We start from the raw sequence: 21,610 nt of genomic DNA on the forward strand, positions 1-21,610 counted from the left end.
TCGTCTTCTTCTTCTTGCAAGGTCAGTTTTATTGTTTATGTATCGCTTCTCTGACATTTCTAAATAAAAATGGCTGTAAATGTGGTCATTTGTATTGAAAACACACATTTACTATGTCCAATTATATATAGTATCTAAAAATGGAAGGACTGTGTGTAAAATTGGTTCCAATTCATAACTGGTTAATGCTATATGAATAGAGTCTGAAAATCTACATGATATAAGTTGATTTCTTCATTTCAACTGCAATGTGGTGCGATAAAGAGGCAAAAATGACAAAAACTGTCTGCTAATATACTTGTGGACCAAACTGTATTTTTGTCTATTGTACTTTGCCTCTCTCATTGATTGTTCTTACTCTTTGTGCTTCTTTCTTTCTTGTATTGTTTATAATAGCCTCTTTTTAAACCTTTGTGTTGCCTTTATATATGAAATCTGCTAACTTAGCAGTCAAAAGGTTAACCAGACTGCGATTGTTTTTAAAACTGTTTAATGCAAACAAATGTAATCTGACGTTTCTTACCTCTGCTCCTGGATCTCCTTCTTTCGTCTGTTTTGGAGCTGGAGTCACTCCTCCTCGACTCCACTTTTGTTGACTATTATGGATAAATACAAACCGGTGAATATATTAAAGGAGTACGTTTAACCCGGTAAGACTTACACACTGAAAATAACTGTTGGTTTGCACATAGATACATCGCACAAAGAAAACACAGTTTATGTGCATGGCTATGCTAATTAGCTTACGCTAACTAAGTTAGCTAAGGCAAAACCGTGTTTAAAACACATTGTTAACATTGGCGAAATGAATACAGTACTGACCATGACAGAGCGTCTTTAAATGGGAGAAATAATATCCAATAATAACTCAGTTAAAGTGGAAATTCGCTCACGTATGTCGCTTTTTAACTAGCCCTTCACGGAAGAAATATTTTTCCAGTCACGTGACAAGTACGTCATTCGAAACTATCATATGACAAATTACTGCCTTCTTCTTCCTCATTTCTAAAAGCGGTTAGCCTCATAACGAAAGATCTATTCGCGCCACCTACTGACATGGAAGGTGTATGGGGATTTAACAGTCCTAAAGAATGACTAAACAAATAAAAAAACTACATGCTCTTAAAATAAGCAACTTTGCTCCAATTTTTATTTGTTTCATTGCGGACAGATGACAGATGTTTCATGTTTTGTGTGTATAACTTCATTTCATTTGTTAATATACATCCATTCCTGCAAACGCCTTTAAAATAGGACTTTTGTTCATTCAAAACCTATTATATAAATCATTTATTCTGTAATTGCACTTTTATAGAAGAATAAAAACCAGTACATTTCCTATAAGGGGATGGGACACAACTGTAAGTTGACTTTGGCTGTCAGCCCATCTTATTTTCACCATAAGTTAAATTCTCAAATGTATAAAAAGGAGAGAGTTTGCCGTACATTTGAGCAGCTTTTGTTGCCATCTACTGGGTGATGTGTGAATTTAAGGGCTTAAACCCAAAATCTAGTAAAAATTAATTAATTAATCAATTACTTAAAGGCGTTTATAAATGTCAGAAATGCACGATTCTTTGGCAGCTCTTTGACCTCCAAGGATTATAGACTTTGACAAATAGTATGATAGACAGACAGACAGATAGACACTGTTGTTTTGAAATACAGTGATTAACGAAATACAAATCAAATCAAATCAATTTCATTTATATAGCGCCAAATCACAACAAACAGTTGCCCCAAGGCGCTTCATATTGCAAGGCAAAGCCATACAATAATTACAGAAAAACCCCAACTGTCAAAACGACCCCTGTGAGCAAGCACTTGGCGACAGTGGGAAGGAAAAACTCCCTTTTAACAGGAAGAAACCTCCAGCAGAACCAGGCTCAGGGAGGGGCAGTCTTCTGCTGGGACTGGTTGGGGCTGAGGGAGAGAACCAGGAGAAAGACATGCTGTGGAGGGGAGCAGAGATCAATCACTAATGATTAAATGCAGAGTGGTGCATACAGAGCAAAAAGAGAAAGAAACTCAGTGCATCATGGGAACCCCCCAGCAGTCTACGTCTATAGCAGCATAACTAAGGGATGGTTCAGGGTCACCTGATCCAGCCCTAACTATAAGCTTTAGCAAAAAAGGAAAGTTTTAAGCCTAATCTTAAAAATAGAGAGGGTGGTCTGTCTCCCTGATCCGAATTGGGAGCTGGTTCCAGAGGAGAGGAGCCTGAAAGCTGAAGGCTCTGCCTCCCATTCTACTCTTACAAACCCTAAGGAACTTCAAGTAAGCCTGCAGTCTGATGAGCGAAGCGCTCTATTGGGGTGATATGGTACTATGAGGTCCCTAAGATAAGATGGGACCTGATTATTCAAAACCTTATAAGTAAGAAGAAGAATTTTAAATTCTATTCTAGAATTAACAGGAAGCCAATGAAGAGAGGCCAATATGGGTGAGATATGCTCTCTCCTTCTAGTCCCCGTCAGTACTCTAGCTGCAGCATTTTGAATTAACTGAAGGCTTTTTAGGGAACTTTTAGGACATCCTGATAATAATGAATACAATAGTCCAGCCTAGAGGAAATAAATGCATGAATTAGTTTTTTCAGCATCACTCTGAGACAAGACCTTTCTAATTTTAGAGATATTGCGCAAATGCAAAAAGCAGTCCTACATATTTGTTTAATATGCGCATTGAATGACATATCCTGATCAAAAATGACTCCAAGATTTCTCACAGTATTACTAGAGGTCAGGGTAATGCCATCCAGAGTAAGGATCTGGTTAGACACCATGTTTCTAAGATTTGTGGGGCCAAGTACAATAACTTCAGTTTTATCTGAGTTTAAAAGCAGGAAATTAGAGGTCATCCATGTCTTTATGTCTGTAAGACAATCCTGCAGTTTAGCTAATTGGTGTGTGTCCTCTGGCTTCATGGATAGATACACATAAAAACCACATTATTAAAAAAAACACATTTATTGTGACAGTATTAGAATATACAAAAATAAGCACATTCTCGCTTGTATATATAAAAATACAATTATTGTATCCAATAAACCTAAATGTTACATTTAGCTCTGTGTGTAATTAGCATCATAGCCCTGCAGTCCTGTGCTTTGATGTCAAAGTGGAAGTCTGGAACTTTTTAAACATGGCTTTATATTTAGATATGTTTGGGTTCAGCTTTTTACTCTGGTCAAAACGATGACAATCGGTCCAATAATGAATTAGAATACTAACAATGTCACAGGCTATACAGCTATGTAATGCTAGCCTAGGGGGCATGCTGAAAACTTCAAAACTATTCTTGGTACCAGAAAACAGGTGAAAATGCCATTTCTAAGTTTCAAAAGTTGATGTTGGGTCAACGTCAACAGGGTAATATACTGTTATGTATGAACTTTATAAAAAAGTGGTGTCACCAAACAAGAAGAAGGATAATGTCATTTAAAAAAGTTTATTTTCAGCTACTGAAGTATCCCATCTCAGACTCTTCTGGTGGCATTTTTCACCTATTCAGCAGTAAGAAGCTGAAGAAGCAGTTTACTATGAGGTTTACAGCCACAGGCTTACATTGTACATAATTTAGCCCTTGATGATGTTAGCATTTTAACAAACCATTAAACTTTCATTGTGCTTGTCCAGAGTGAAAAGCTGAACCCAAAAAGGTCTAAAAATAGAGTTCATGTTGAAAAATCCAGAGTACCCCTTTAAATGGCTTAAATAATTTCTTCAAGTGCTACAAAACCACAAAAATATCACAACTGGGTAGAGTATATCACACGAAGGAGGTTCATTCTTGTTTCAAAATGAGAAGCTATTTCCAGTAATAGTACTGACATAAACAATGCAAATGATATAGAAAAGAGGCACTAGTTTTTCACATTTGGACCTGATATTACATTTTCTCAAAGTGTAAGTTGATGTGTACATAAAAAATACATTGCTTGCGATTAGCATAGCATGCAAACAAATGGAGTCTGTGAGATGAGTCAGCAAAATTTCAGTTACTAATGTAAAAAACTACTGCATGTTCAGCTTTGAAACTTTGGATTTTGATTAGATACAGGTGAGGACATGAGAACCTCCTGTCTTTAGCCATGTTTGCATTTTTTAACATAGCAGTTTTGCAGTTATAATTTTTACATACAAGCTCAAATAAGAATGTTGGCACAGTGGGCCACATCTAGGCCTTTTGGTTACATGCGAAATATATACAGCCTTGTTGTAAATACAGCGTCTTGGGCTTTTATCAGACCGTGTCAATCCATCTATAAACTAAACTGTACGCATATGCAAGAGTGTAGAAAATATCAAAATGATGAAATAATTTGTACATCTGCCTTCAGAAAGACAGAAAAGGATTTTCTGAGAACAGCGATCGGTGAGTGCAGCCAGACGTTTAGTCCCTGGAGGATCACCTCTTGCAGGAAATTCCACGTCTGCTCCCTGCAGTACACATAAGCCCATGTATTTGAGAAATGCATAAAGGAAAATATACAATATGCTGTAATAATATACAAAAACATGCTTTTATAATACAAGAGTCTCAGAGAAAATACTTAATGAAAGTTAAAACAGCGACAATGCCTACTGGTTTTCCAGCTGACTGCTGTAAATTACTGCTCACACATTTCAGTTTTTTTTTTTTTAAATTTAAATCAGTTTTAAGGATTGTGTTACTCCTGTGTGATATGGTGGATATCTATGAAAAGATGTTCACATAAAATTGACGAAACACTCCTTTTTTGTATTTACGAAAGCAGTAAAGCCACTTGTTTTCCAAAAACAAGCACAGCTGACAAACTGACATTTTTGCTCAATGTCAGGTTTCACAACTTTGTTCTTGTAAATGTGGGCAGACGTTTAAGCCTCAGCTTTGTTTGTCGAGTGATCGAGGTGAGCCAAGTTCCCCTCATTCTCACTTTCATCTTCAGGAACCTGGAAAAAAAAAACCCCAAAACAAAACAAAATTGAAAATTCTTTAAAGTAATTGGTTGAAGCATTTGTTTCATTTTGTGTTTTTCCGCACTTCAAGATTGTGACTCATTGTCTGAAGCAATTGGTTCATTTGTTGTTATGAGCTTTTCAAATAAAATGATCATTTCTGATATCATTTTGCAAAGTAATTGTTTTAAAAAGGTAATAGTCCTGAAGCATTTGTTTTGATCATTTCAGCACAGCAAGTTAATTTCAGAAACAAAAGTTTATTTTGATTTTTTCAAAAAAAAATTAATTTTTGTGAGCTTTGTGAGTGTTTTGAAACAGTGGATTGTTTTGTGAGACAAATGTTCATTTGATTCATAATGGTTGTGTTTTTCGTTCCAACACCACCTGTGGGTGGGACCTGGTGGATGAGTTTAAGTTTACAATCCACCCCTAGCTGTGCCTGTATACTATGTGATCGTAATGCTATATAGTTCACATCCCCTCCTCATGAACGTACAAACCGTGTACAATCAATATTTTCCTGTACTGCACCATTTGGAATACTAGACGACTGCGGAACACGTACGACGAATGAAATTTTTATTACCTCCCAATAAATGGAATCGTCAAAGCAGTTCTGGTCTGGAGGCTGGTCCAAAGAATGGCAACTTCATTATAAGCCCTGGAAATAAATTTCAGTTTAATTAGACAATCTGGAGCCTCGACTCAAGTCCTGTTCCTGAACTGAAAAGATCTTTTGTAACGGCTGATGAAGCCTCTTTTCTGCTGCATTTGTCATCGTCCACCCCACCTGTGATGGCAACCTCCAACCAAAGCGAAACCAAGTGATGAAGCCAGAGCAGCAGCCTGCATGGCTGCCTGACCACTGAGGAGGTTGACAGGGAAAGGAGAACATCTTCAAAGATCTACTCACATTTAATACATGTACATGCAGGGATGGCTGGTGTAAATGGGTTAACAGGGCTAAGCCCTCCCTATCTTTTACAAAAATAAATAAATAAATAAAAATGAAAAATAAAAATGTTATACAGAAACAGACAGACAGATAAAAGTGAACATTAAGTTAGAAAGAACCCAGAGAGAGTATAACCTAAAACAAACCATAAATGCATACCTAACACAATACTTAGTTTTTTATATTTAATAATTGTAAACAAATTACAAAAAAAAAACCAAAACATTTGTCATTATGGGGTGTTGTGAGGAGACTTTTGAGTTGACAAAAAAGGCTGTAACATTAAAAAAAATGTGGAAAAAAGTGAAGCACTGTGAATACCTTACCGGATGCACTGTAAAGATATGAAAAAGAGCTCAAAGGAGTGATATCAATGCGATCACTGTATTTGTTACCCCATCCACCCAAAAATCACCAATCAATCAATCAATCAATCAATTTTTTTTATATAGCGCCAAATCACAACAAACAGTTGCCCCAGGCGCGTTATATTGTAAGGCAAGGCCATACAATAATTATGTAAAACCCCAACGGTCAAAACGACCCCCCTGTGAGCAAGCACTTGGCTACAGTGGGAAGGAAAAAACTCCCTTTTAACAGGAAGAAACCTCCAGCAGAACCAGGCTCAGGGAGGGGCAGTCTTCTGCTGGGACTGGTTGGGGCTGAGGGAGAGAACCAGGAAAAAGACATGCTGTGGAGGGGAGCAGAGATCGATCACTAATGATTAAATGCAGAGTGGTGCATACAGAGCAAAAAGAGAAAGAAACAGTGCATCATGGGAACCCCCCAGCAGTCTACGTCTATAGCAGCATAACTAAGGGATGGTTCAGGGTCACCTGATCCAGCCCTAACTATAAGCTTTAGCAAAAAGGAAAGTTTTAAGCCTAATCTTAAAAGTAGAGAGGGTGTCTGTCTCCCTGATCTGAATTGGGAGCTGGTTCACAGGAGAGGAGCTGAAAGCTGAAGGCTCTGCCTCCCATTCTACTCTTACAAACCCTAGGAACTACAAGTAAGCCTGCAGTCTGACGAGCGAAGCGCTCTATTGGGGTGATATGGTACTACGAGGTCCCTAAGATAAGATGGGACCTGATTATTCAAAACCTTATAAGTAAGAGAAGAATTTTAAATTCTATTCTAGAATTAACAGGAAGCCAATGAAGAGAGGCCAATATGGGTGAGATATGCTCTCTCCTTCTAGTCCCCGTCAGTACTCTAGCTGCAGCATTTTGAATTAACTGAAGGCTTTTTAGGGAACTTTTAGGACAACCTGATAATAATGAATTACAATAGTCCAGCCTAGAGGAAATAAATGCATGAATTAGTTTTTCAGCATCACTGTGGGGCCAAGTACAATAACTTCAGTTTTATCTGAGTTTAAAGCAGGAAATTAGAGGTCATCCATGTCTTTATGTCTGTAAGACAATCCTGCAGTTTAGCTAATTGGTGTGTGTCCTCTGGCTTCATGGATAGATAAAGCTGGGTATCATCTGCGTAACAATTGAAAATTTAAGCAATACCGTCTAATAATACTGCCTAAGGGAAGCATGTATAAAGTGAATAAAATTGGTCCCTAGCACAGAACCTTGTGGAACTCCATAATTAACTTTAGTCTGTGAAGAAGATTCCCCATTTACATGAACAAATTGTAATCCTATTAGACAATATGATTCAACCACCGCAGCGCAGTGCCTTTAATACCTATGGCATGCTCTAATCTCTGTAATAAAATTTTATGGTCAACAGTATCAAAAGCAGCACTGAGGTCTAACAGAACAAGCACCAGAGATGAGTCCACTGTCTGAGGCCATAAGAAGTCATTTGTAACCTTCACTAATGCTGTTTCTGTACTATGATGAATTCTAAAACCTGACTGAAACTCTTCAAATAGACCATTCCTCTGCAGATGATCAGTTAGCTGTTTTACAAACTACCCTTTCAAGAATTTTGAGAGAAAAGGAAGGTTGGAGATTTGCCTATAATTAGCTAAGATAGCTGGGTCAAGTGATGGCTTTTTAAGTAATGGTTTTAATTACTGCCACCTTTAAAAGCCTGTGGTACATAGCCAACTAACAAAGATAGATTGATCATATTTAAGATCGAAGCATTAAATAATGGTAGGGCTTCCTTGAGCAGCCTGGTAGGAATGGGGTCTAACAAACATGTTGATGGTTTGGATGAAGTACTAATGAAAATAACTCAGACAGAACAATCGGAGAGAAAGAGTCTAACCAAATACAGGCATCACTGAAAGCAGCCAAAGATAACCGATACGTCTTTGGGATGGTTATGAGTAATTTTTTCTCAATAGTTAAAATTTTGTTAGCAAAGAAAGTCATGAAGTCATTACTAGTTAAAGTTAATGTGAATACTCAGCTCAATAGAGCTCTGACTCTTTGTCAGCCTGGCTACAGTGCTGAAAGAAACCTGGGGTTGTTCTTATTTTCTTCAATTATGATGAGTAGAAAGATGTCCTAGCTTTACGGAGGGCTTTTTTATAAAGCAACAGACTCTTTTTCCAGGCTAAGTGAAGGTCTTCTAAATTAGTGAGACGCCATTTCCTCTCCAACTTACGGGTTATCTGCTTTAAGCTGCGAGTTTGTGAGTTATACCACGGAGTCAGCACTTCTGATTTAAAGCTCTCTTTTTTAGAGGAGCTACAGCATCCAAAGTTGTCTTCAATGAGGATGTAAAACTATTGACGAGATACTCTATCTCACTTACAGAGTTTAGGTAGCTACTCTGCACTGTGTTGGTATATGGCATTAGAGAACCTTAAAGAAGGAATCATATCCTTAAACCTAGTTATAGCGCTTTCTGAAAGACTTCTAGTGTAATGAAACTTATTCCCCACTGCTGGGTAGTCCATCAGAGTAAATGTAAATGTTATTAAGAAATGATCAGACAGAAGGGAGTTTCAGGGAATACTGTAAGTCTTCAATTTCCATACCATAAGTCACCACAGCCACCACTGCGTACATGAAAGCTGGAATAACCTGGGCCTTACTTCTTTTTGCCTAAAGCCACAGCTACAATGCCTGCCAATCCTCCCAGGATGCCTGGCATGCCATGTAGATTGTGGACTCCACAGGTATCATGGATACCCAGGCTGGAAGCCAGGATGGGCTACAGAAGGGAGAAAAGGTGTGTTTTGAAAAAAAAATATTAAAATGGTCAGGCCAGCCTCCACATCAACAGCATCTATACAGAAATTTTAAAACATTATATTACATGTTTAAAGGGTTATATATTTTTTTTCTGGATGGGGGGGGAGGGGGGGGGTTGCTAGATTTTTGCTTGATTGTCCACCAGAACATTAAATGAGGCAATTGTTATATTTACTGTTTCAAGCATTCCAGTGTAGCATTTTTGACACTAATTGTTCCATTTTGAACAATTTCAAGCTTTTTGAACCATTTTGAATCAGTATGTCATTGTCTCAAACTGTTGGTTCACATAGAGTTTGAAAGACCAAATGAACCATTGGATTTATTTAAAGCATTTTTTTCCTGCTTCAACATACTCAAAACACTAAATGACACTTTTGCTTCAGAAAACAATGGCGTTTCAAAGTATTTCAAACTCCCAAGTGAACCAACTGTTTGAGACAATGATGTACTAGATGAAAATGGTTGAAACAGCATGAAAGTGCTGTAAATAGCTATTAATGCAGAAAATGATCCATTATTTGGAAATGCTTAAAGTGTTTTAAAACAGTGAGTCATTTGCTGAAGATATTGATTCATTTGGTGCAAAGCTTTGCATACACAGTGTGTAGAATAATTAAAAATAAAAATAATAATTCTCAAAAATTTTTAGCCAAAAAAACAAAAACAAAACAAAACGAAAAAACAACAAAAACCTCATAAAATAAATTTTGAGCTGATTTAAATCCATTTCATGGACTTTCCCCCTCATAAACATCATTGTTTTGCACCCTTCACTTATTATTTCACTCACATTTAAGTATTTGAATCCAAGGGTTGAGATGATGCCCGCCAATAATCCAATCAACATCGCCCCATATGGGCCGATGTCCATGTCAGCACAGGTTCCCACGGCAACGCCTCCAGCCAGAGTAGCATTCTGAACATGAACCTATAGCACATAGAGATGTTTTATATCAATATGTTTTATTTATAATTCTTCAAATGGTGCTGCAAAGTGAATTCTGTCTGACCATGTCCAGTTTTCCTTTGTGCTCCACCAAGCTGGAGATGGCATAAGCCGAGAGCACGCAGGCAGCCAGGGACAGATAGGTGTTGATCACCGCTGTGAGCTGAGTGAGGCCCGGGTCAGCGATGGCCGAGTTAAAACTGGGCCAGAACATCCACAGGAAGACTGTTCCTGTAGTCAAAACAAACAAAAACCATCTTGAGATGATATTCAAAGGGTTGTACCTCTATTAATTTTTCTCCATGGTTCTTTTTGTCCACTAGGTGACGTGTCATGTGAGGTGAGTCGTATGCAGACAGAGGTATATAAAGGTTAAAAAAAAGCCAATCATTTAGAGCGGGATGGAGACAAGACCATCTATATAGAGTCATCCAAGTCAAGAACAAGCATTTAAAGGGTCGAGTGCGAGTCAAGACCAAGACTTTGCGATTTTGGAGTGGTAGAGACTGCATCAAGAAGACTGAGTCTTTTAAGAAGGCAAGAACGAGTCAAGTCCAATACCATCACCACCTAGGGGAGGTGATTCAGCGTTGGGCTTCAGACCAGTGGATCCTCAGTTCAAAACCCAACCAGACCTTGAGCAAGGTCCTTAATCCCCAAGTTTCTCCCGGTGTGTAGTGAGTACCTTGCATGGCAGCACTCTGACATCAGTGTGTTTGGGTGAATGTGAGGCATAAGTGTAAAGCTCTTTGAGCATCTGATGCAGATGGAGAAGCGCTATATAAATGCAGTCCATTTACCTAAAAAAAAACACAAGTCTGTTTTCAAGTCCATGTATTTAATTAGACTTAACATTACCCGTGTTAATATTCAAAACTGAAATTTCTGTCGTGGAGACAGGCTCAGCAGCTCAGTTGAGGTCAACCTGAGCGTTATTTGAGGTCAAAAATTCAAAAAAGAAGCATCCAAAAGAGAGTATGAGGTACGTCTCTAGGATTGACATTGAGTTCTGTTGACATCTCACATTAGAGAGTGTAATAACTGCTACGTATGAGGATTTCATATTCACAAAGTGTGATATTTAAGGGCATTATGTACCTTCCGGTGTAAGTCAGCACAATTACACAATCTGTCAGGCATGGAACACTGTGCAAAACAAACAAAATATTGTGCTACTCAACATGGTGATTTAATTAATGTGCATACTTATTCTAGTCTGAGACAGAGTCAAAATTGAGTAGAATTGCTCTCAATTCCAAGACGAGACCTAATAAGTGCAAAGGTGAACTCAAGACCAAAAGTGAAAACAACTTCACACAGGTGTGTCAAAAAGCTTCCACATCGTTTGATTACCAGTACTTTTTTTTTTCCTCTGTGTTAACCAAAGTCACCACAGATGTGCAGCCTTTAGTTGTTCACCACCTGGTTTTCAAGGTGTTTTCCCAGTTTTACATTAATGGATTCTTTTACATCCCTCTCAGAATCATCATTATCAAGTATCAGCACCATCTTGATGACATCCCACTTATATTGGGCAGAACATGCAATATGCAGACCAATGTCAGCCATGACATAACCATCACAAAGGGACCTCTTATAGTCACAGATGGGTGAGATCAACTGGAGTACTCCGGTTCAGGCAAGGGAGCTAGTTTGAAAAGCAATCTTTAAGTAGATGCCCCTTGTCCTCACTGCCACCAAAGTGCCCATTCTCAGACTGGCCTTATCAGCCACACGTACGCTCAAGAAAAGTAGGCCTATTCTCCATAAAATCCCTTCCGTCCTCATCGAAATAATGTATGAACAACAACAACAATTTGACCCAAATTACCTTGACCTTTATCTAAACAATTCACCTCTGGGTGCCCTTGCCAGGGTAATTTTGGAATCCACCTAAGGGTTTGCCACATTTGCCCCAAATCAAGTTGAAAAATTCCTTGACATTGACAAGTATTTTTTCTTTGTGGGTAATTTTGGGGTCAACTGCCGTTGACATCCCAAGTTTTATAGAAATTAGTGTTGGCAAGTGTCACCTCATATGTGCAATTCCAGAACCCATATGCATATGTTTACCAAGTTTGGTGTAAATTTAAGTGAAAGACTTCAGTTTTGACCTTTGATGCCAATTACCTTGACTTTAGTGATTGACCATTAGTTAATTTGACTTCATCTGGGCAATTCCAGAACTTACCAGCATATGTGTGCCTAGTTTGGTGCAAATCAGAGTGAAAAACGTCAATTTTGTCCTTTGACAACAACCTTACCCCTAGTGATTGACCTTTGACAAGTGTCACCTCACATGGGCAATTCCAGAACCCACCTGTATATGTGTACCAAGTTAGCTGTACAGTGAAGTGAAAAACCGTTTACCCCAAAGATTGACAATTTAAGGGCAATTGTTTGGTTGACTGTCATCTACATATCAAGTTGGATGGAAAATGGCAAAAGGATTTCTAAAGTTTACCTTTAACTTTTAAAGATGAAACCAAAAATTTGACCTTTAACCCCAATGACCTTGAGTTTTAACAAAACAAACACCTGCTCGGCATTTCTCGGGTCAACCTACACACACACACACACACACACACACACAGCATGTTTGGTGCAAATGACCCAAGCATCTTGGGGGAGTAGCAGAACAAACATTTCTCAAGTTATAGAATAATTTCAGAGTTGCTCATGGCAACTTGGGACCATTCCCAAACTATGATGACTGAGCGATGGTGACTTTCCACAGATGGCCCTGGCCTATCACACAGCTTGCATCAAGATTGACCACAAATCAACTCTTCAACCTTCTTGTGCTTAATGAGTGATTCTTTAACTACGGGCACTATTGGCCTTGTAAATGTAATTTCCACCACACCATTACCTTACAATATAAAGCGCCTTGGGGCAACTGCTTGTTGTGATTTGGCGCTATATACATGTGCTCTGATGTCACTGTTTATCTCCATAGAAACTACCCAAACAATCTTTCATACAAACTGTTTAAAGGGACATTACAGTGTTGTGGTGGAAATTACGGCAATAGTGTGGGACAACTACATTTTGTTTAAAAAAAATCAGTTGTATGACATTGAATACCCCAATTATGTTTTGATTATTTTACTGATATTTTATTCAGAGATATTTTAAAACATTAGAAAAAACGTTTCTTTACCATTCATTTTTATCATTGAAGATCAAAAGTCTGGGTGTGGGACAAGCACAAAACGGCAATATTTACATATAATGATGCTGAAAAAAGGTGAAAAAGTCATCATAGACTACTAGAACAAATTTCTTAACACACTTTCATTGTAAAGATAACTATAAATGTGTGAAATTTCCCCTTTTTTCTGTTTTTCATACAATATGATCAAAGGACATAGTAAGTGCCCGTAGTCTAAGAATCACCCTAATATCATAAAAGTGTGACAACCCCTTAACTGGAATGAGTACATTAATTTATTTTAGACTGATGAAGCCACTTGAGTAGTGAAATATTTCAAAGACAATACAAGACATCCAATTGGTTTTGATATCTTCTACTGGAATGACTGAAATTCTTTATGGACAGTTTAGGATTTTCTTACCAATCATAGCAAACATATCGGAATGATAAACAGATCCCTCGTTCTTGTCGCCATTTCTTAAAGCTGGTCGGTATAACACTCGAGAAACGGCCAGGCCAAAGTAGGCTCCATACGCATGAATGATCATGGACGCTCCAACATCATGAGCCTGGGATAAGAAGGGCGACATAACCTCAACAACACCATTCACTTTATATTACAAGCGATTACAATTTTGAGGCATACTCACATTTAACACGTTGGCCACCAAATGCTCATTAATGGAAAAGATGGTGATCTCTAGTATGGTCATGATGAGGAGCTGCACAGGGCTGGTTTTACCCAGAACTGCTCCAAAAGAAATCAGGACTGTTGCAGTGCTGAAGTCTGCGTTGATTATCCTTCAGGAAAGATAAGAAGGAGTTAGGGATTCAGTAGCAGTACAGTGGAACAAGAAAACACAAAGCATAGCTGTGAAAGGGGGCATTGCGATAATCTGGCGCATACTTGAATATGTTGACTTTGACTTTGCCGTCGTCCAGGTGCCAAATGCCCTGCATGAAGAGGCCCCACTGCAGGCCGAAGGCAGCGAGGAGTAAGTTGACCCCAACGCTGCTGAAGCCATATCTCTTCAGGAAGGTCATCAGGAAGCCAAAGCCAATGAAGATCATTACGTGAACATCCTGGAACACTGGAAAGAAAAATACAGAAGTCACACCTGCTACTGTTTTGATTTGACATTCCTTCCAAGAATACATCAGAAGGAAGACTTCCATCCAAATAGAGATTAGGCATTTGCTATAATTTCACTGATGTAGCTTTTCTTTACTGTCTGTTTTTAATAGATTATGTGAGCAGTTAAGAATGAATAACTTTCACAGTGGCTGTGTTGTCTGTCATGACTTGTTAGCTGGAAACTGAACTTGTTTATCCAGGGTTGGGACCAGGAAGCAGAGTTGTAGTCTTACACACCTCTCTGCAGCTTCTCTCCCCCTGCCATCCCCTCATTACCCCATCCCCGTAGAGACAGTGTCTGCTCCCAGACCACCAATAACCAGCAAAAATCTTTTTTAAGCATAAAAATTCAAAAAGAAAAAATAATATAGCACCTTCAACATTCACCACAGACTAAAACAGTTAAATGTGGTCTATTAAACATTAGGTCCCTCTCTTCTAAGTCCCTGTTGGTAAATGATATAATAATTGATCAACATATTGATTTATTCTGCCTTACAGAAACCTGGTTACAGCAGGATGAATATGTTAGTTTAAATGAGTCAACACCCCAGAGTCACACTAACTCGTAGCACGGGCCGAGGCGGAGGATTAGCAGCAATCTTCCATTCCAGCTTATTAATTAATCAAAAACCCAGACAGAGCTTTAATTCATTTGAAAGCTTGACTCTTAGTCTTGTCCATCCAAATTGGAAGTCCCAAAAACCAGTTTTATTTGTTATTATCTATCGTCCACCTGGTCGTTACTGTGAGTTTCTCTGTGAATTTGCAGACCTTTTGTCTGACTTAGTGCTTAGCTCAGATAAGATAATTATAGTGGGCAATTTTAACATCCACACAGATGCTGAGAATGACAGCCTCAGCACTGCATTTAATCTATTATTAGACTCTATTGGCTTTGCTCAAAAAGTAAATGAGTCCACCCACCACTTTAATCATATCTTAGATCTTGTTCTGACTTATGGTATGGAAATAGAAGACTTAACAGTATTCCCTGAAAACTCCCTTCTGTCTGATCATTTCTTAATAACATTTACATTTACTCTGATGGACTACCCAGCAGTGGGGAATAAGTTTCATTACACTAGAAGTCTTTCAGAAAGCGCTGTAACTAGGTTTAAGGATATGATTCCTTCTTTATGTTCTCTAATGCCATATACCAACACAGTGCAGAGTAGCTACCTAAACTCTGTAAGTGCGATAGAGTATCTCGTCAATAGTTTTACATCCTCATTGAAGACAACTTTGGATGCTGTAGCTCCTCTGAAAAAGAGAGCTTTAAATCAGAAGTGCCTGACTCCGTGGTATAACTCATAAACTCGTAGCTTAAAACAGATAACCCGTAAGTTGGAGAGGAAATGGCGTCTCACTAATTTAGAAGATCTTCACTTAGCCTGGAAAAAGAGTCTGTTGCTCTATAAAAAAAAGCCCTCCGTAAAGCTAGGACATCTTTCTACTCATCACTAATTGAAGAAAATAAGAACAACCCCAGGTTTCTTTTCAGCACTGTAGCCAGGCTGACAAAGAGTCAGAGCTCTATTGAGCTGAGTATTCCATTAACTTTAACTAGTAATGACTTCATGACTTTCTTTGCTAACAAAATTTTAACTATTAGAGAAAAAATTACTCATAACCATCCCAAAGACGTATCGTTATCTTTGGCTGCTTTCAGTGATGCCGGTATTTGGTTAGACTCTTTCTCTCCGATTGTCCTGTCTGAGTTATTTTCATTAGTTACTTCATCCAAACCATCAACATGTTTATTAGACCCCATTCCTACCAGGCTGGTCAAGGAAGCCCTACCATTATTTAATGCTTCGATCTTAAATATGATCAATCTATCTTTGTTAGTTGGCTATGTACCACAGGCTTTTAAGGTGGCAGTAATTAAACCATTACTTAAAAAGCCATCACTTGACCCAGCTATCTTAGCTAATTATAGGCCAATCTCCAACCTTCCTTTTCTCTCAAAAATTCTTGAAAGGGTAGTTGTAAAACAGCTAACTGATCATCTGCAGAGGAATGGTCTATTTGAAGAGTTTCAGTCAGGTTTTAGAATTCATCATAGTACAGAAACAGCATTAGTGAAGGTTACAAATGATCTTCGTATGGCCTCGGACAGTGGACTCATCTCTGTGCTTGTTCTGTTAGACCTCAGTGCTGCTTTTGATACTGTTGACCATAAAATTTTATTACAGAGATTAGAGCATGCCATAGGTGTTAAAGGCACTGCGCTGTGGTGGTTTGAATCATATTTGTCTAATAGATTACAATTTGTTCATGTAAATGGGGAATCTTCTTCACAGACTAAAGTTAATTAGTCCACAAGGTTCTGTGCTAGGACCAATTTTATTCACTTTATACATGCTTCCCTTAGGCAGTATTATTAGACGGTATTGCTTAAATTTTCATTGTTACGCAGATGATACCCAGCTTTATCTATCCATGAAGCCAGAGGACACACACCAATTAGCTAAACTGCAGGATTGTCTTACAGACATAAAGACATGGATGACCTCTAATTTTCTGCTTTTAAACTCAGATAAAACTGAAGTTATTGTACTTGGCCCCACAAATCTTAGAAACATGGTGTCTAACCAGATCCTTACTCTGGATGGCATTACCCTGACCTCTAGTAATACTGTGAGAAATCTTGGAGTCATTTTTGATCAGAATATGTCATTCAAAGCGCATATTAAACAAATATGTAGGACTGCTTTTTTGCATTTACGCAATATCTCTAAAATTAGAAAGGTCTTGTCTCAGAGTGATGCTGAAAAACTAATTCATGCATTTATTTCCTCTAGGCTGGACTATTGTAATTCATTATTATCAGGTTGTCCTAAAAGTTCCCTAAAAAGCCTTCAGTTAATTCAAAATGCTGCAGCTAGAGTACTGACGGGGACTAGAAGGAGAGAGCATATCTCACCCATATTGGCCTCTCTTCATTGGCTTCCTGTTAATTCTAGAATAGAATTTAAAATTCTTCTTCTTACTTATAAGGTTTTGAATAATCAGGTCCAATCTTATCTTAGGGACCTCGTAGTACCATATCACCCCAATAGAGTGCTTCGCTCTCAGACTGCAGGCTTACTTGTAGTTCCTAGGGTTTGTAAGAGTAGAATGGGAGGCAGAGCCTTCAGCTTTCAGGCTCCTCTCCTGTGGAACCAGCTCCCAATTCAGATCAGGGAGACAGACACCCTCTCTACTTTTAAGATTAGGCTTAAAACTTTCCTTTTTGCTAAAGCTTATAGTTAGGGCTGGATCAGGTGACCCTGAACCATCCCTTAGTTATGCTGCTATAGACGTAGACTGCTGGGGGGTTCCCATGATGCACTGTTTCTTTCTCTTTTTGCTCTGAATGCACCACTCTGCATTTAATCATTAGTGATTGATCTCTGCTCCCCTCCACAGCATGTCTTTTTCCTGGTTCTCTCCCTCAGCCCCAACCAGTCCCAGCAGAAGACTGCCCCTCCCTGAGCCTGGTTCTGCTGGAGGTTTCTTCCTGTTAAAAGGGAGTTTTTCCTTCCCACTGTAGCCAAGTGCTTGCTCACAGGGGGTCGTTTTGACCGTTGGGGTTTTACCTAATTATTGTATGGCCTTGCCTTACAATATAAAGCGCCTTGGGGCAACTGTTTGTTGTGATTTGGCGCTATATAAAAAAAAATTGTTTGATTGATTGGTTTATGGACAAGATTTTGGGAAACATCTCTGATGTTCTTCATGTTCTGCTGTTTCTTTTGCAGTTTATTAAGTCTGAACTTTTGAAGTCAGGGGAGAGAGAATATTCAACATGAACTTGTAATTTTGCCTCATGGAGCTGTGGTACATGACTGAATGGCAATGACAGATGACACTATCAATCAATCAACTCTGAATAACTCACTTCTGTGGCTGTGATTGGAGAGCCTGTTTATATTACATAGCAACCTTTATTGACCAATCAGAAAGTGCAACTTCTGGTTGCCAAATGCAATTAGGACTGATCTGAAGGACTTCTCTTGTGGAAAATACAGTGCATCCGGAAAGTATTCACAGCGTTTCACATTTAGACATTTTTTGTTATGTTACAGCCTTATTCCAAAATGAATGTTATTCTTTTTTTCCTTCAAAATTCTACACACAATACCCCATAATGACAATGTGAAAAAGTTTTTTTTTTTTTTTTTTTAGATTTTTGCAAATTTATTAAAAATAGAAAACTAAGAAATCACATGGACATAAGTATTCACATGAAGCTCAAAATTGAGCTTAGGTGGGTCCAGCTTCCAGTGATCATCCTTGAGATGTTTCTACAGCCTAATTGGAGTCCACCTGGGGTAAATTCAGTTGATGAGACATGATTTTGAAAGGCACACACCTGTCTACATATAATGTCTCACAATTGACAGTGCATGTAAGAGCACAAACTAAGCATGTAGTCAAAGGAATTGTCTGTAGGCCTCTGAGACAGGATTGTCTCGAGGCACAAATCTGTGGGTACAGAAACATTTCTGCTGCTTTGAAGGTCCCAGTGAGCACAGTGGCCTCCATCATCCATAAATGGAAGAAGATCAGGTCCACCAGGACTCTTTCTGGAGCTGGCCACCTGTCTAAACTGGGCAATTAGGGGAGAAGGACTTTAGTCAAGGAGGTGACCAAGAACGTGATGGTCACTCGGTCAGAGCTCCAGCATTCCTCTGTGGAGAGAGGAGAACCTTCCAGAAGGACAACCATCTCTGCAGCAATCCACTAATCAGGCCTGTATGGTAGAGTGGCCAGACGGAAGCAGCTGGAAGACATGGCAGCCCACCTGGAGTTTGCCAAAAGGCACCTAAAGGACTCTCAGACCATGAAAAACAAAATTCTCTGGTCTGATGAGATGAAGATTGAACTGTTTGGTGTGAATGCCAGGTGTCATGTTTGGAGGAAACCAGGCACCATCACTACAGTGAAGCATGGTGGTGGCAGCATCATGCTATGGGGATGTTTTTCAGCAGCAGTAACTGGGAGACTAGTCAGGATTGAGGGAAAGATGAATGCAACAATGGACAGAGACATCCTGGATGAAAACCTGCTCCAGAGCGCTCTTGACCTCAGACTGGGGCGACAGTTCATCTTTCAGCAGGACAATGAGCCTAAGCACACAGCCAAGATATCAAAGGAGTGGCTTCAGGACACCTCTGTGAATGTCCTTGAGTGGTCCAGCCAGAGCCCAGACCTGAATCTGATTGAACATCTCTGGAGAGATCTGAAAATGGCTGTGCACCGACGCTCCCCATCCAACCTGATGGAGCTTGAGAAGTGCTGCAAAGAGGAATGAACAAAACTGCCCAAAGATAGGAGCACCAAGCTTCTGGCATCATATTGAAGAAGACTCAAATCAATTTTATTTATATAGTATGTCTATGAAGATGAGATGAGAATGAGCAGTGGTAGCTACCACACACCTAGACTTTGGAATTGAAAGAAACTGAGAAGTTGTTTTCAGGCCAAATGTATCTTAACCAGATGTACTCATAATTTCCTTAATGCATGTGATGATAATATTATTCCCTGCAATAAGCCCAGACATTTCCATTCAGTGCCAGGCAAGTGTAACCACACCTGCTCCTAATTTCCATCATCCAGGTATCCACTACCATCTAGAAGGTCTTCAACAGCTGGAAAGCAGGTCTATTTGGAAAACAAAACTTTTTTAATTGATTAGATAACATATCTATCTATCTATCTATCTATCTATCTATCTATCTATCTATCTATCTATCTATCTATCTATCTATCTATCTATCTATCTATCTATCTATCTATCTATCTATCTATCTATCTATCTATCTATCTATCTATCTATCTATCTATCTATCTATCTATCTATCTATCTGGGGGTTTTCCAGAGCCTGCAAATATGACCCCTTTAAAGGTGGGCAAACCAAATCTGACTTGATTAATATTCTTTCTTTCTTTCAATGTTTGGTAAAGATTTTTTGCATTTTTTGCCAAAATTTTGTGCCTTTTTATTTTGACATTTTTCTAATCTCTTAATAATTAAAAACCCAGGCATCCAACTTCAAAAACATTTGGAATATTTTAAGTTTCATTTATTATAGTGGTCGTGTAAGCATATACCCATGACAATATTTTATTTTATAATGTTTTAATTATTTTCTTCTCATAATAGTTTTTATTTTAGCTCTACTGATTGTCTTATTAATTTTGTATGCGTTATGTCTTCTTTTGTAATGATGATGTAAAGTATTTAAGAAATTGTTAGGAAAACACTGAACAAATTATATATATATATATATATATATATATATATATATATATATATATATATATATATATATATATATATATATATATATATATATATATATATAAGTAGCAATAGTGTTATTATTATTATGACGCATGCACTTACTGGGGTAAAGGGTCATAGGATTCTCTTCAGGATGAGTCTCATTTGAGTGTCCATGTCCATGTCCCTTTCCGTCATCGTAGACGACAAAGACAGCAAACAGAATTATGGTGATAATCTCCAGAACCAAGGCCACGATGGGAAATTTCAGCCTCATATTGGTGGCATACGTGGGCATTCTCACACCAGGTCAGGCTGTCTCTGACTGACTGTCTGTCCCACGTTATCTCTCTTCTACACAAGTTCTTGCTGTGTGCAGGAAGAGAAGAAAGTGGTGTCTGTTTTTAAACTGATACAGGTTTGGTGGGGGCCACTGACAGAGCAGAAGACCGGGGCCCGGCATGTGAACGCTAACTGCCCTCTTACACTTAGCCTCTTGAGGATGGGCTTCCTCTGAGGACGTTGGTGGCTCCAAAACAAAACATGCAATGAGAGATCAAGCAAAAAGTGGATGTGAGAGGGATATAGCTAATGAACTCCTTCGTCCTCAGTTTTCAGCATCAAAGTTTAATTTTTTTTTCTCGATAGAGCAGTTAAAGAATGCATGATTCTGCAAAAGAATATTTATAACTACTGATAAAGTTATATGATCACCAGCATTTGTTGGCTTGTCTGATTGATTTCTCCACTTTATTATTTATATGGCACATATTCTGAGCACAAATTAAGATGCAGCCTGCAAAGTAGTTGGATTTAGTCTCTTAATGAGTTATGGGTGTGTTTTGGCCATAACATACAATAAATCAGTGTCACATATCATTCCCACTTGGTGCATTAAGATATTGAGACTGTGAACGCAGAAATGAGAGGTTTTCTGCCACATCAGACAAACCATGAAGTTAAGAAAGATTTATAAGAAAAAAATGTGGTACAAATCTGAGTTAATAACTTTTTTCCATTCCTTTGACTT

The 21,610-nt window shown here is 38.5% G+C and overlaps 1 protein-coding gene and 1 long non-coding RNA gene across 2 annotated transcripts; both read right to left on the minus strand.

Annotated features, from left to right (window-relative positions):
- Positions 1-522: 522 nt before the first annotated feature.
- LOC117503037 lies at positions 523-959 on the minus strand. The gene is made up of 2 exons (XR_004558462.1): positions 823-959; positions 523-596 (listed from the first exon to the last, which is right to left on the minus strand). It is a non-coding gene; the product is annotated as an uncharacterized LOC117503037 (long non-coding RNA).
- A 3,900-nt stretch (positions 960-4,859) lies between these two features.
- On the minus strand, positions 4,860-20,974 carry LOC117503574 (ammonium transporter Rh type A-like). Its single transcript, XM_034162835.1, is given in 11 exon segments — positions 4,860-4,934; positions 5,530-5,574; positions 5,576-5,604; positions 5,747-5,808; positions 8,903-9,021; positions 9,856-9,993; positions 10,076-10,242; positions 13,590-13,737; positions 13,819-13,969; positions 14,076-14,259; positions 20,704-20,974. Coding segments are annotated over 11 exon segments (1,293 nt in total). The 5' UTR covers positions 20,879-20,974.
- Positions 20,975-21,610: the final 636 nt, after the last annotated feature.

Source organism: Thalassophryne amazonica, chromosome 21, assembly GCF_902500255.1.
Source record: "Thalassophryne amazonica chromosome 21, fThaAma1.1, whole genome shotgun sequence".
NCBI lineage: Eukaryota > Metazoa > Chordata > Actinopteri > Batrachoidiformes > Batrachoididae > Thalassophryne > Thalassophryne amazonica.